We start from the raw sequence: 12888 nt of genomic DNA on the forward strand, positions 1-12888 counted from the left end.
TTGGATGGGTAGTGTGTTGTCAAGGATTACTCCCAGACTCTTAACGTGGAGGGGAAGGTGAAACAAAGGAGGTGAGGGAAAATGTAAATTTTGAGAGAGTGGAGTCAGTGCAGATGAAAAGAACCTCAGTTTTGTGACCGTTTACTTTCAGGACGTTTTCCATATACCAGGGGCCCGATTTTGGTAGACGAACGGCAGCTCAAGTTTAGTCTAGCGTGTTTGGGACCATGTTGCGCCACAATTTAGTGACAAGAAGTCGACAAAATTTCAGACTTGCTAAAAGGTGGTGTATTTTGCAGGGCAGGTAGTCGAACGCGATTTTGGTGTAATTAATTTGAGGTGCAGGCAGACCGATTCGGTGCTCCGTGGGCGTGCATGGTGCAACTCATATGGTATTTCAGTCATAAAAATGACACCACCCTCTGAATCACTGTAAAAAACAATTGACTCAACATGTAATAATCATTATCATCTTAAAACTATTTTAATAGCACCATCACTATGTGGGGCAAAGGGGGTCAGTTTACGTGCCAAATGCCATGCACGAACTCCAGCGGGTCAAATTTCAGTTTCTGCAATATAAGCATGCTGTATTTGGGTGTGTGCAAACTACTGCCCTCATTTTGTTGCAAGTTAGGGATGTTGCGAGGATTGGCCAAGAAAACATACACGTTCAATCCCACAATGGCGCACAAAGGCAGAAACGTCCTGTTACACATACATTTACTGCAGCAAAAAAGTCTTGTACAATACCTAAAGAAAGAAAACTCCATCCATGTGCTCAGTTAAACTGCCCACTAGATTTGCAGCCAGAACGAAAATAGGGCCCCAGGTATTTATTTCAGAGATGAAATTGAACAGGGAGGTGAGTGGTAACGTGTAAGTGGTATTGGTGGTAAAATAGAGCTGTGGAAGTGAATGTTAAATTTACAGAAGATATTGCTGAAGGACAGCTAGATGATGAAGGGGCCCCAGGATGGAACCCTGGGTCACACCTGAAGTGACAGAAGAGGGGATGGATTTGCAGGGGTTGAGTTGGTGGAACTGATTGCAGCCAGAGGGATAAATTGAGAACCAGTTCAATGGCGTGTTGGTGATGCTGATGGAAGTGAGTTTGTTGAGGAGGATGGTGTGACAGATGGTATTGAAGTCTGCAGTCAAGTCAAGGAGAATTAAGGATGGTAAATACGACGACAAATGTTTTACTCATCATCAAGCATTTTAGTAAAGCATTGGTACTTAGTGAGTTTAATAATTGATAAAGCGTGTTTTTTCACATGAATAATCAGTAGTATATAGTAAATAAACAGTTCTAAATGGTTTACTCATTATTAATAAGCTCATCCGTAACATGCTCCATGATTGCATTTTCATACCTCATAATTGGCAGATTCAACATGACTATATTATGTATTGCTTCATTTACCAATCAGTCCTTTAGGAATAGTTAGTATAATTTGTAAGCTCATTTGGAAATGACGAATAAACGATTTAGATATAGACATGTTCTATTTGTTAGTGAGAGTGTTATTTGATGTTTTATAACAACGTACATCGGCTGGTATACCACAATCCCAATGTAGCCTATTTTGTTGTTATTTTTCCTGCCGAAAAAAAAAATGCTTCTGCATTAATATACCAATGACATGAGTACAGAAGCTCCTAAAATAAGGGCCATGCTCCTAAAACAAAGGCCATGATACATAGATTTAATTTCAAGAAAGCGAGACTTCCAGAATCAGAGAGGCTACTCCTTTCCATCTCGCCCTCTCACTCAATCTGTTTTTCTTTTCGTTTCCATCTTTTGCCAGAGCCTCTTCGTCAAGCGCAGACTGTAGCATACAAGGCACATACTTGAGTTTTGGTACTTTGGAAATGAGGCTTGTATGCATTTAGACACCGCTCTCTGGGCACTTGGTAAACTTGATGAGAGGAGGGAGATGGGTGTGGAGGAGAGGTGTGGGCAGAGGGAGTGAGAGAGAGCGAGAGCGAGAGAGAGAAAGTTGTGCAGCAATCCAAGAGAAAGATGAGGTACAGAATGAGAGAGAGTCTGCAGAGAACACTGGATAATATAAATTCATTATGTAAATCCACAGCTCAAACAAATTGACAGGCGGGTATTACACCCGAGAGGAGCCGAATCAAGAGCATGAAAGCATTAGTTCCACTCACCCTTGACCTCCACCCTGGACCTGCTCACCGGAGTGTGCCTGTTATGCATACTAACGACTCAGGAGGGGCCGTCCTAACAGCAACATTGCAACAGATGTTGTTTTCTTACACTGGTAGCTGGAGACTCTTTCATCCTTGATCTAACCAGAATGTAAACTGTGTTGAAAGGAAAACACTTGAAGTGTTCCTTGCTGGTGGTAAGTTCCGCTGGCACCACTGGAGGCGAGACTTTCTTTCGATAGCTGCTTAGTGTTATTTACTTGGAGGCAGAAACTAAACATGTTACATTACAGAACATTACCATCAGGAGATTTTGAGCAAAGGTCACCGTGGTTCAAAGAATCCTATTTGGTGGGGCTGTTTTTGTTTATAGGAAAAATTAAGGAGAGTGGATAACCATGGTTAATATAAAAAAGATATCAACGGAATATGAAAATCTATTATTTGTCTGGTTTTTCTTTTCCAAAAAGAAAGAATGCCTTAATGTTGTGAAATCCAACACCCATGGATTTTCCACAAGGGGTTCCACTGTGCTGTTTTTGGTTTTTGTTGATTGGTCTTTTCCACCTTTTAATATATTCAACGTGCGTCACATTGACTTTGCATTCACTTGCTGATGGCGCAACATCTGGAACAACTGGGGGTTCAGTACAATATGGTCACAAGGGCTGGTGATCGAACCCACAACCTCTGGGTTGGAAGATGATCACTCTATCACTGACCACACTCATCACAGAATCACAATCTAGACTTCATTTCATAAACATCTATTTCTTTTGAGTATTTTACATTGGAGTGTCTAATGTGGTTCAGATAATTTAGTCTGTAAATTTTTACATAAAGTACATCACACATTTATGCTCACTCACAACTCTACGGAGTGTAAACAGGATAAAAAGTGTGAAAACTGTTACAACTTTCACTTGGAACAGTCTGGATAGCCATCCATCCATCCTTCCATTATCTGTACCGCATCTCCTGACTTGGGTCGCGGGGGGTGCTGGAGCCTAGTCTGGATATCCAACACAAGCGATGTCTCAATATTCACACATTTAAATTATTATAAACACATGGACTGGCAACAAAAGATTTCATCTTAAACTGGAATACATTGACAGCTAAGACTGTAAAAATTCAAGGTGTGTTTTTAATTCAAATGTTTGTTACTGGATCTTAATAATAAAATAAAAATATAAATAAATAAAATGAAAAAACATTTGGAGTCTTAACATGGTACATTCAAGCTTACAAAGTCTCAACAGGTTGTGTGAAGCTGAGCTGCGTCCAATGCAAGGTCCCTGAAATTTTTAGGGAAATATATAATCAATGTACGTGATGAATGTTTTACCATGACAGTATTAACAGCTAAAAATGTCAGGAAAAAAAGACTGCTTTTATTTTCTATTTTATGTATAAAAAAAGTTAATGAAGTCTAGATACATAAATATTTTTTTAGACAAAAAAAAGTAGGCCATTTTTGATCAGTGACATTAAGAAAGCTTTAAATGAATTATTTATGTGAAGTCAAAACAGCTCTCTATTTTCTTTTTTTTTTTTTTAAATAAAAACATTTTCCTTAAACATTACTTGTTAAAACTTCCAAGTAACACACTTCCAAAAAAGTGCAAGTAAAAACAGTTGTCATTTTTATGTTAAGTGAAATTGGCTTCTGTTGAAGTAATTAATAAAATAACTTGTAATAAATCATAGTTACTTTTAAAATGAAGTAATCAATAAAGTAACTACGTTACTTTTTCAAGGTAACCGTGGTGGCAACACTGCCTGCGAATGACCGGTAACAACTCCAGGGCATAATCTGAATTTCACCTCAAATCAGGACAGGCTCTCGCTGCTTGCGACTCGGCATAGGAAATAAAACGATGGAGGCTTCCACTTTAACAAATCTGTCTGATTCAACAGACAATTTGAAGGAAGAAGACACAGTTGTCGCAATTTAGCATTCACAGGGCAAGTACGATGGTAGCTGTGGTCATAGGCATCTGCAGCTTTAATTGGCCCAGCAGAATTACGAACAGACGCCACTTAGTGCTGACTTGAACACTGGGAAGGGGGGCGGGGGGGGCAACTTTAATTAGCTTCAAAGGGAACTGCTGGTTTGAGCAAAAGGGAAAGACAAGTGCAAGAGACAAACAAGTACGAGGGGATGAGAGCAAGCACAGACAGTAATAATGAGAAAGAGGAGTTGAACAGATGAATGTTTATCCAGAGCTTTTGCCCAATATTTCTCTTGTTGTGTCTGCTCAGAGTAAATCCTTTAACCACAAGGACAACAGACTGCTCCACAGAGATCTTGAGAACAGCAATTCAACAACTACATTAATCAGAGTCTTTCTGAGCGTTGTTTCTCATTCACACATGTGTGATGTTGTATAAGTTTTACTTAGTGATAAAAAGAAGTATGATGATAAACTCAAATATGTTTCATCTCTTTATCTGGTCAAAGTCTCATTGTAAAAATGGCACCCGTGTTCATTTTCATTAATTGCACCAGTAGTTAAACCCAGACTAAACGAAAAGCTGCCAAGCATATAAAATACATTTCTAATTAAAACAACACAAAATAACACAGAGGGTTCTCTTTCTGTACCTAGCTATCAAGGTCTGTGCACAGGTGGTCTAGACAAAATTTGGTTATTTTTACAGATGAACGCAGCTTTGTGCAAGTTAAAAATGGGCATTTGGCGCCGTTGTGGGCATGAACAGCTAATTTAATTTACCAGCGTGGCCAATTAAAGCAGCTTCTCATTGCTTTTAAAATGGACACGCCAGGCGCATGTCAAATGAAACGATGGGGTTGCCAGCTTGACTGATAGTTGGGACACAGGTGGCCACTGTGTCATATTTAATAGGTTAGATAAATGGATTCTCGTTCAAATATTATATATGACCAAACTTGCTCAAGGCTGAAACATACAATTATTGTACTGTCTGGGAAAGTCAATTCTATAAACCATTATTATGCTGCAGCTCCACACACATAACTTGCGGTATTGCACGGGAAAGAGAAGTTACTGGGGAGTGTAATGCTTCAAGTTGTTGCTTCATGTCATTTTACACCACTTAATAAAACATTTTAATGCAGCCTCCTTTATCTCCATTACAACAAATCACTTTTCTACTTCATAATAAAAGCATCACACTATCCGCACTTCTTTCCCAATAATGTTACAATGTAATTATTCAGAACACAGTTTGTTGTCAAGCAGAAATACTTTTTTTTGACCAAGGTCAAAAGTCTATGATGGCACGTGCTGTTGTGCAGAGGGGAGGCTCATTTGCATTGACTAAAACAAGAGCCATAAGAAGAACATCAATAATAATTTGAGAATGTTTCACAAAATCTGACTTGGGTAAAAAAAAAAAAAAAAGTTTAAAGTTAGCCCCATAATTAGACTGTCCGCGTCACTGGACAATTTAGAACAATGTCATTGTTTGTTCTAGCTTATTTTGTCCTCAAGCCGATCTTACAATGCTGGCTGGCGCCCCGATACGTTGATTCCACTATAAAGGTAAAGATGGGCCTATCGGGTCGCCTCCCATGCTTTGGAATCCAGTAGACTGGTTTGGATAGAGTTCTTTTCTTCTCGCGCTGCAAGAAAAAAATGTTCTCTTTCTGTTCTTATTCGTCTTGGAAGTTCATTATAAGTTGATTAACTTGTGAAATTTATTGCCGGCAACAAAACCATTACTCTGCTATAATAAGCTCATTATTATGCATGTATGTTGACTGTAGTTCATTATATACGGAATGGGTATCACATTATGAATATTCACTCCAACTCCATCAAGAATTGCCGGCGCTGAGTAATGATCACACCAAACAAAAGGAGATAAGCAGTTTGTAAAACAGTCCTGCTTATTGACATGACCATTTGTATGTTTGATCGAGATGAAAAAAAAAATGTTGCCCTGAAACTGAAGAGAAGGACGATAAAAGCTGCACATCATAATGAAAAAGAATAAAGGACAGCCTTTCTTACCATCGTTTTCTTCTGCACCTTATGCAAGCATAGCACATAAAGATTTAGACGCTTAGATTTTTTGCATCAGGGGAAGTGTATTATCAGCCATGCTCAAACAATAAAAAAACAGAAAGAAAGATGAAAAGAAACAAATAGAAGGAAACAAAGAGTGTAATACGCTTAACAATCGACTGACCAAGGTGAACGAGCAACATCCACAATTCACCCCCTTTGTCTCAAAAGCAGAGATGCTCCTTAAACTGCCGTTTGAGTGGAAGCACCCGTGGCCAAAGCCAAACTATGGAAGGGTTTTCAAGTTCTGGACCAGGATTTTCCCGTCTCTGCTCAAATGGAACTCATGCCAAAAAGTCGACACTTCCAAAGTCATCTTCCCTGGCTGGTCTTTGGAGAGAAACAGACATTACTGCCTTGAACATGTTGCAGCAGTAATAGTGATAAAAGAAAGAAATATTTTCCCTAATGAGTCATCTTGGCAAGTGAAGGAAGAAGAAATAACTTTTTAAGTTCCTGAAAGGAAAAATTAAATGCTTGCACTCACTGTGCTTGCTACACACATTGGAGCAAGTTACATGGTTACAAACATTTGTTTTCAAGTATTTAGTCATATAGAAGGATCAGAATAGTGACGGGTGTGTCAGTTATACTTCAGTGGGCAGACAGCTTGTACCCGCAACCTTCAGGCTCCTAATCTCAGTCGCGCCACTCCAAAGTAATGTCAAATACTGAACACGACCGCAACTGAAGCCTGCAGGTAAACCGAAAGTTGAGAATGAAAAGCCTGTTTTGGGCTTGTAAAAGGAAATCATGACGGCACAATATTTACAAAAGCATTGCCTGTCAATCTGTCATTTGTTTCACTTTCCTGGCAAATCCTTGTACCGGCCCTCACTTTCCCGTGTGGTCGTTCCTGCGGAGGTCTGATAGGTTGATGTAGCAATAAAAGGTCTAAAAACTGTTTAAGTCCATTACAGTTACAAAACGCAAACGTAAAGAACAGAAATGCAGTATTTCAACACATTCTGGAAGCACCCAAATTGAAATGTAATAACGTTTTATTTGGATCACTTTTTTTCCCCTAAAATGCCATAAAATTTCAATGGCATGCACGATACCACACGAGAGTCACAGCACACAGTAGAAAAGTGTGATTCAAAGGGCGTGTCAGCAATGCGGCTCCCTTGAGCTGAGTTTGGACGGTTAGATGTCGGAAAGCAGCATGTTTCACAATATCGGTTGCTAAATCCAAACTTGCGGAGTTTGTTGCTAACACGCATTAGCAATGACACCCGCAGTGCTTCATTTTACAATGAAGGCTTACAGCCAGAGGGAGAAACGGAAGACAGAAAAATAAAGTATTTTAATTCTATTCAATTAATGTCAGCAATTTTAAGCGCCGACGCCATCGTGACTTGTCGACCAATCTTGGCAGCCCAAGTAATGCCAAAGGCAACATAGCAAGCAATCGGAACAACTTTCACTTCTTGATATTAACTATGGGTGACTACCAACTCTGATATGATGGACATGTCAGGTAAATGACTCGCTTGTGTCTTGAGCTCCTCCAAGCTCTTCACTATAACACACATGAATAAGAGTTGGAGGAGATGTGAAAGAAGGATGAGTGCAGATATACAGATAGAAGAAAATAAAGGACAAGTGGCGAGAAAAGTTGTATGAAGAGTAGAAAAGGGAGGAAAGGGGGGGGGCAAGGGGTGGAAATGAGAGCGTCTAGACAGCATTCATGATCCATCTGTCTGCCACTGCCACAGAAACAGCCAGGGGCTACAACAAGATGGCGAACTCCATCATGACAGAAGCAGTTTCAACCTCTCTCATCCTTTTCCTTCCTTTTACATCCTCACATCTTTTTTCTTTTGCCCCTTCTCAGTCGACTGATTTCTCACTTTTCTAATCCCTTGCCACTCTTTATAGCGCTCCCATCCTTTTTTTTTTCCCTCTCCTTCCCTCCCTCCAGCACTCATCTCTCTCTCTCTCTCTCTCTCTCTCTCCCTCTCTCTCTCTCTCTCTCTCTCTCTCTCTCTCTCTCTCTCTCGCTCCCTCTCACACCAGCAAATTACAATGATTGTACAGCTTTCCCATAATGTTGGCTGCAGGCACATTTACATTCGCTCCAGACAGCTAAATATTTTAAGTACCCAGCTCAGGATTTTATTTAGTCGAATTGGAATGTAGTCCTTTCAACATTCAACCTGCAATGGAGAGGATAGTAAAAGAATAGAAGTGGCGTGCAGAGAGACGAAGTGTAGTGAGAAAGACAAAAAAAAAAAAAAATGATCGTACAAATAAGAAGGTTAAAGGGTTTGCGGTGAAACTCAAATGTGGCCAATGAGCGAGGTAGCGATGAGAGGAAGGTGAAGAACTTGCCGGACATTCACACACAGATCCAGTGCCAAGGATGAAAGTGATGCTGTTAAAAGTTTTCCTACTCCTCCTAAAAGTTGTTGAAAGAGAACGGTGCAGCACATCAAAGTAAGCTGGCAGACAGCCATTGCGCTCCACTGGCGTCCTTCACCCTCTCTCCCTCCAATCTCACTCTCCGTGTCTCCTTCTCTCTGTTTCCATTGATTGTGCTGAGTCGAGGGACCACTCTCATCTCCCTCCCCTGACAGTGGTGCTCGGTAAGAAGCAGAAAAGGGGTGTTAGCTGGGGGGGCTCATGAAAGCGGCACCGAGGTTCAAACAAAAACAGGACAGAAATTGAAAGGTAGAAAATCTTTGATGGAACATGTGTCAGACTAATATCAAAGAGTCTTTAATTCAAAGTGCAATTATTTTTACCCTGGGGCACCCGGTGCTGCGTTTACCCGCTGCTGTTGTGGGAGTACCCGTCGTGAGTGCCTTACAAATCAATCCATAAAATGGGATTGAAAGCTTGTTTACATTGGAAATTGTTGAATGCAAAGTTATGTGCTGTAATTGTTGATATTTTAGAGTTTGCAGCAACATTAGTTTTTGTCCAACTTGTGGAAATACGTTTAATACCACAATAATAACAACCACAAATACTGTCAAGGCATTCCAGTAAGTAGCAAAATGTAGTGTTTTTTTTCTTATTAAATAATCGAATATTGCTTTCATGCAAGCCTGCGGACCAATAGGATTTAAGAAGCCATTTTTTATTATGTTTATCTGTCAGCTTATTATGTTTATTTTGTTGCTTCATACTAGTAGCTGTGACCATATTACAACTGACGTTATCAACCACAAAACACACATTACTGCAGCATTTGAGGGAACACCACTGACATCACGTTCAAGTTTTCACAGTGACTGGAGTGGAGAATTTTTTTTCAGCAAGGATGTGGAAGATACGTAAGAAAAATATGGACAAAGAGCTCTTGCTGGGGTTAAAACATTTTTTGCTTACGAGAAGCAATCGTTAATTCAATTTCAAAGGGAGATTTTTTCCACATTTTCTTCCACCTGCACATTTGGTTCTCGGATTTTGCATAAAACCCATCTTGAACAAACGCAAACTCAGCACAAAAACCTACCGCGGCAAACAGAATGCAGTTTTACCCACGACTCATCTCACCTAACAGTGCAAAAATAGGTGCAGCAAACCCTCACCAATTTGAAAATTACAATTTTTGTTCTCTGCAACATAAATACTGGCTGAAAAAATGCACCTATTCAAACATATATGCATTTTATTGTTTTTCTTTTCCTGTGATGAGCAGCCACACCTTTTCATAGTACACAATTTCACAGTATAAACCTCATTAAACATCCCCCGGAGAGCAGTAGATGTGTGAGGAGTTCATGCCAAAGACAAGAAAAGAAGTGAAGGCAGCGTCCTGCAGCACTCACAGTTGAAGATGCCCGGTGGAGGGTGCTGGGTGACCATGGGGCAGTTCTCCTCATCGCTGTTGTCCCCGCAATTATTGAGCTGGTTGCAGATCAGTGAGCCCAGACGCAAACAATTCCCATTGGTGCAGTGGAACTTGCACTCTGTTCAACCAGAGAGATGTGACATCAAAATCAGAGAGATCCTTACACTGAACAACTGCTGTACTTATAATCCACTTTAGATGCACGGTGCATTTTCTGTCTCGGAATATTGCGACAGAAATAGTGCACTGTAGTTGCATTCCGAGGCTTCTAAAACTCACGGTAAAATTTGGATTGAACATCACCAAAAAAAAAAAAATGGACTATTTCATCACTGTGAGTGCATGTTCACAGAATCTAACATAAAAATATGCATCATTTCGAAAATATGGAACTGGAGTGTGTCAGTTTTGGTCGTTTTTCAAACTTCTGAATGGGCAAGTTCAGTTAATTTGCACCGTTAAGCGCCAAAAAGATCTCAATTATGGTGCTCAGTCCACAGATACACTTTTGAATGGAAGAAATTAGAGAAGCCATCGTTTCATGAAACACAATTTTCTTACTAAATATTTCAATTCACCAGGATAAATAAAGGACTTAGTTATACACAATACAAAGCCTAATCTGAGTGTATGATGTGAACTTGACCTTTGACCGGATTGCGTTTATTTGACCACATGATTCAACGTTTCATTAAATTCCCTCCAGCCACACTAATCATTTTCTAAAGAGTGCAGTGAGTGGGCTGATGGACATCCCATAATGCCATGGTCATATCTGTCACTAGTAGACATAAAGTGTTTAAATTAGAATTAGAATTAGAATTAGAAATCCCTTTATTGTCATTGTACTCAAGAGTGCAACGAGATTAGTGAGCTCCCCTCTCCAGTGCAATACAACAATAATACAGACAAATATATAATCATTGCCCAGGAAGGTGTTATGAAATAATAATAATTTAAATATTTTTTAAGTACGCATCGGAAGTAGATGTAAGAGAATTATACCACAATCCCTGAGTGTGTGTGTGTGTGTGTGCTGCGTATTGTGGGCGCATCTTTCCAGACACCGTGTGAGACACAAACTAAATGAAGTCAGAAACTTCTTCTCATATCAAATTTGATTTTATTTTTAAAATGTCAGAGGTCCCTCCCACTGAATAAATTGAGTCTGTCACTTTAATTGATTTCAACTGCCTTTTACAACTGAATGTGCAGCTTTAAAAACAAAAGGAGAAAAAAGAAAAGGTAAAAAGCTAGGCTCCAGCAAGATTTTTAGCATCTTTTTTTTTCTTTTGCAAAGTCACCTTACCTCAAATTCCCACCATGCAGAACCCAGAGGCAGGACATACTGAATACTGAATTTCCTCATTTGGTCAAGTGCACACGCCACCTTGGTGGCACACGCAAAATCATAGGATGCTTTTTTTTTTTTTTTTCACGCGACAACCTGCTCTTGAGTTCTCACATGTTATGTTCTGCGTAGATTCTACGTTTGAGCTAGTGTTGCACCGATACCAATACTAGTATCGAGAAGGTCCACAATACGGCATTAAAACACTGGCATCGGTATCGGAGAGGACTAACAAATAACGCGCCAATGCCATTTACGGATACTAGTGTAGAACTTTGATCTTACGACCCAATGTACATAAAAAAGAAAAAAAGTGCCTGATATAAAGTGATCATAGCATATCCTTGTTGTGGTGTGAAGATTTGCTAGCAAATCGTGCTCGCCGTCTTTACACAACTTTTTCGTTTGACATTTTTACACACACACACACATTGATAATAACAAGTGAGCGGGGACCCAGTTTGGTTTCAATCGCAAAAGTTTCCATCGATCAAACAATCAGCTTTTATTATTGCTTGTTCAGCTCCTTAGTTGTTGTCTGGGTTTTTTTGGGTTGGTTTTTAATTTGACAGTGGACGAGATCCAATATGGACAAGGGGAAAAATAACTTCATAAATTCAGCCCCCCCTCTAGGGGTGGTCCGCAACTCTGTGTTTTACTGCAGGTAATCACCACTTAAAAGACAAGCAGCTCCGACTAGTTGAAAGTACAAGATGGTCTTCTAACAAGCATTTGCAGTCCGTCTCCTTGTGGCAGTCCTTGCGAATTGCCCTTTTGGCAGCAAGCAACTTAATGATACTGCATTTTCTCCTCTTCCCCTCACAACAAGAACAGCTTGTTCTGGTCTCGTCTAGACTGCGGCGGGGGAAAAACAAGGGGGGGTTGTCAATTGAAGGAACAGAGATCTGATTGAAAATACAAACCAGCATGACCATTCTTTGGAAAGAGACTTTTCCCCTTTTTTTCCAAGTAGCAATTAGCAAAGCCTCAGTGACTTGCCCTGTCTTGCTTTTCCTCACGCTGCCTTATCTATTAGTCGATTGTCTACCTTGCCATCTCTCTGCCTTCTCTTTCATTCTCATGTGTTCTGCCTGTCCTCTTCTCTTCCACTCTATCGTGCTATATAACTCTCCAATTTTCTTCGAGCCACTTGTCTCTCCCTCTTCAACCACCCCTCCATCTATCCTCTCGCTTTATGTCAATGCTTTTGGTCAAGGCCCTGAAACAGAATCAAAGCGCTAAAATAGGAGACAACTTAACCCCTCATTTGCACACTAACGTACGTGGAGCCCTTTTCTTTACAAACATACAACATACGTACAGGTTAATTACAGGGATGTGAAAATGCCAGAAGGACGAATGTGTGGCTGGTAAGATGTCACAGCAATTTCTAAGACACTCAAATGTAATGGATATGAAACGAGGACCCGTAAGGCTGTTAAAAAGCAAAGAACAAGGGCATTAGCCAATAAAAACTACTTTTAAGGTCGTCGTGGCAAATCATAAAA

The 12888-nt window shown here is 40.0% G+C and overlaps 1 protein-coding gene across 1 annotated transcript in view; it reads right to left on the reverse strand.

Annotated features, from left to right (window-relative positions):
• LOC148329492 (low-density lipoprotein receptor class A domain-containing protein 4-like) overlaps positions 1-12888 on the reverse strand; it is a 146369-nt gene that overhangs the window by 73252 nt on the left and 60229 nt on the right. Inside the window, exon 3 of the mRNA XM_088307365.1 lies at positions 10007-10147. Within this exon, the coding sequence (XP_088163491.1) occupies positions 10007-10147 (141 nt within the window). The remainder of the gene's footprint in view (positions 1-10006; positions 10148-12888) is intronic.

The sequence above is a fragment of the Idiotropiscis lumnitzeri genome, chromosome 10 (assembly GCF_059441095.1).
Source record: "Idiotropiscis lumnitzeri isolate Australia: NSW breed Sydney's pygmy pipehorse chromosome 10, RoL_Ilum_1.0, whole genome shotgun sequence".
NCBI classification, from domain to species: domain Eukaryota; kingdom Metazoa; phylum Chordata; class Actinopteri; order Syngnathiformes; family Syngnathidae; genus Idiotropiscis; species Idiotropiscis lumnitzeri.